Raw genomic sequence first — 1,704 nt, 5'->3', positions numbered from 1 at the left:
GAACTAAAAACAGACGTAAAACACTGCAGTATTTTCAATACGTAATGCCCTTCTTTATTTTCCTGCCTTTTCGACAGAAAACGCTCTCCTTCGCTAACCCTCCTCGCTCACACGTCTGGTCTGAACCGGTTAGGAGGATGCGCGGTATCGTGCACGTTACGCGCTTCTGCAGTGATTCTGAGAGCACCCCGCGCGCGCCCACGCACGGCTCCGCCTACCTCCGCTCCGTCCCTCCCTCCCATTGGTCCGAGTGGCGGAGAACCCGCCCCCCTCCGTCCGCCCCGCTGTTTGGACGGCGAGGCGATCCTCGCGTCGTGATTGGCCGACGCCCCTGGAAACCTTTGTTTAGGGGCAGACCCCGTGTGCGGCGCACACGAGCAACGCCAAGGAGTGGAGTTGTAAACGAAGCGCGTGCACTTTTCAGCACCAATACCTCGTGGATAGCGGCCAAAGGAGTCAGAGAGGAGGGGATAGTTGCGTCGGTTAGCTTACATTTCGTCATAAACCGACAACTTGGCGGTTTGAGACTTCGCGCAACAGCCGCGTTCGAGGGGGAAACTTTGGGAGCAGTTTCTGAGTTGCCAAACGGAAACGCGGAGCGGCGGGGCTTCAGCTTTGTTTGCCTCCGCGGCCAGAGAAGAGAGAGCTGCCTCTCGTTTTTTTTTTTAGCGGGCAGCAGAACACCGTCATCTTCCTCGCCAGTGTTGCGTTTTCTTTGTCGGTCGGGGGTTCAGCAAACTGCTCCGCGACGAGACTAGATGGCTTCAATCGAGGGGAACCGAAGGTGATACAGGAGATTTTTTTTCACCCGAGCCCGGTTCGGTCCAGACAGAGGTTGAGTCCGTGGTGTATTTTCTTTTCTTTTTTTTCCTCCTTTTTTTTAGCCCCGCATCACAGCGTGCTCGTCCCGCTTCCATTGTGAGAGCTTCCACAAGAATCCCGCGCTAACACCTGCCGCCCCCGCCTCTGTGTTTTCAGCCCACTCCACCCTATTATTATTATTATCACCACTGTTTTTAAATCCACTCATTGCGAAATGTGCTCCCGAGTTTGGTTCGTGACCGACCGGCGCATCAGCCAGGAGTACCCGCAGGTCCAGATCCTCCGGGCGCTGAAGGAGCGCTGCGCCGACGAGGATGTGGAGTTCCGGTACCTCCTCATGGATCAGATCGTGCTGACGATCAGCCAGGGGCAGCTAGGCAAGTATCAGTATCCGGTCCTCTGTATAACGCACGCCCTGCAGGGTTTAAAAAGGCGGTCACTGTGACATGGTTGCTGCCAAGCAGGTCTCGCCCGGTCCGCCTCGTAGTGAGGAAGAGGAGCGGTGACCGCCTAACCCACTTCTCAGCCAGACTGCCTCCTGACTGGGGGGGAAGCGATGACGCCCGATTTCATTTTTTGCTGAACCACGCTGCATTTCCTGCACAAGGCAGCAGGGTATCTAAAACTGATCACTGCAACAGTCGAGTCTTGGTTTTTTTTTCTCTCTGTGTGTGTCTGTTTAGACGTGGCAGCTTCTCAAGTAAAGACACGTCCCCAGCATCTGTGCAGCTTGATCACCTGGTGTTGTTGTCTCTGTTCAGACCTCAGGACATTTCACAGTGACAGGACGCCTCCGTGGAAGCGACAGGGACGGGAGGATCTCTCGGCGGACATGCGTGTGTGTAAAGTCCGTGTGAGATTGGGGGGGGGGGGGGGGGGGGG

General features: G+C 56.0%; 1 protein-coding gene across 1 annotated transcript in view; it reads left to right on the top strand.

Moving 5' to 3' along the window:
- The first annotated feature begins 372 nt into the window (after positions 1-372).
- The window catches only part of rimkla (ribosomal modification protein rimK-like family member A), a 12,920-nt gene continuing 11,588 nt past the window's right edge, over positions 373-1,704 (top strand). Inside the window, exon 1 of the mRNA XM_017417833.3 lies at positions 373-1,199. Within this exon, the coding sequence (XP_017273322.1) occupies positions 1,037-1,199 (163 nt within the window). The 5' untranslated portion in view covers positions 373-1,036. The remainder of the gene's footprint in view (positions 1,200-1,704) is intronic.

Source organism: Kryptolebias marmoratus, linkage group LG8, assembly GCF_001649575.2.
Source record: "Kryptolebias marmoratus isolate JLee-2015 linkage group LG8, ASM164957v2, whole genome shotgun sequence".
Taxonomy (NCBI): domain Eukaryota; kingdom Metazoa; phylum Chordata; class Actinopteri; order Cyprinodontiformes; family Rivulidae; genus Kryptolebias; species Kryptolebias marmoratus.
This window is presented reverse-complemented; position numbering and strand designations above follow the sequence as displayed.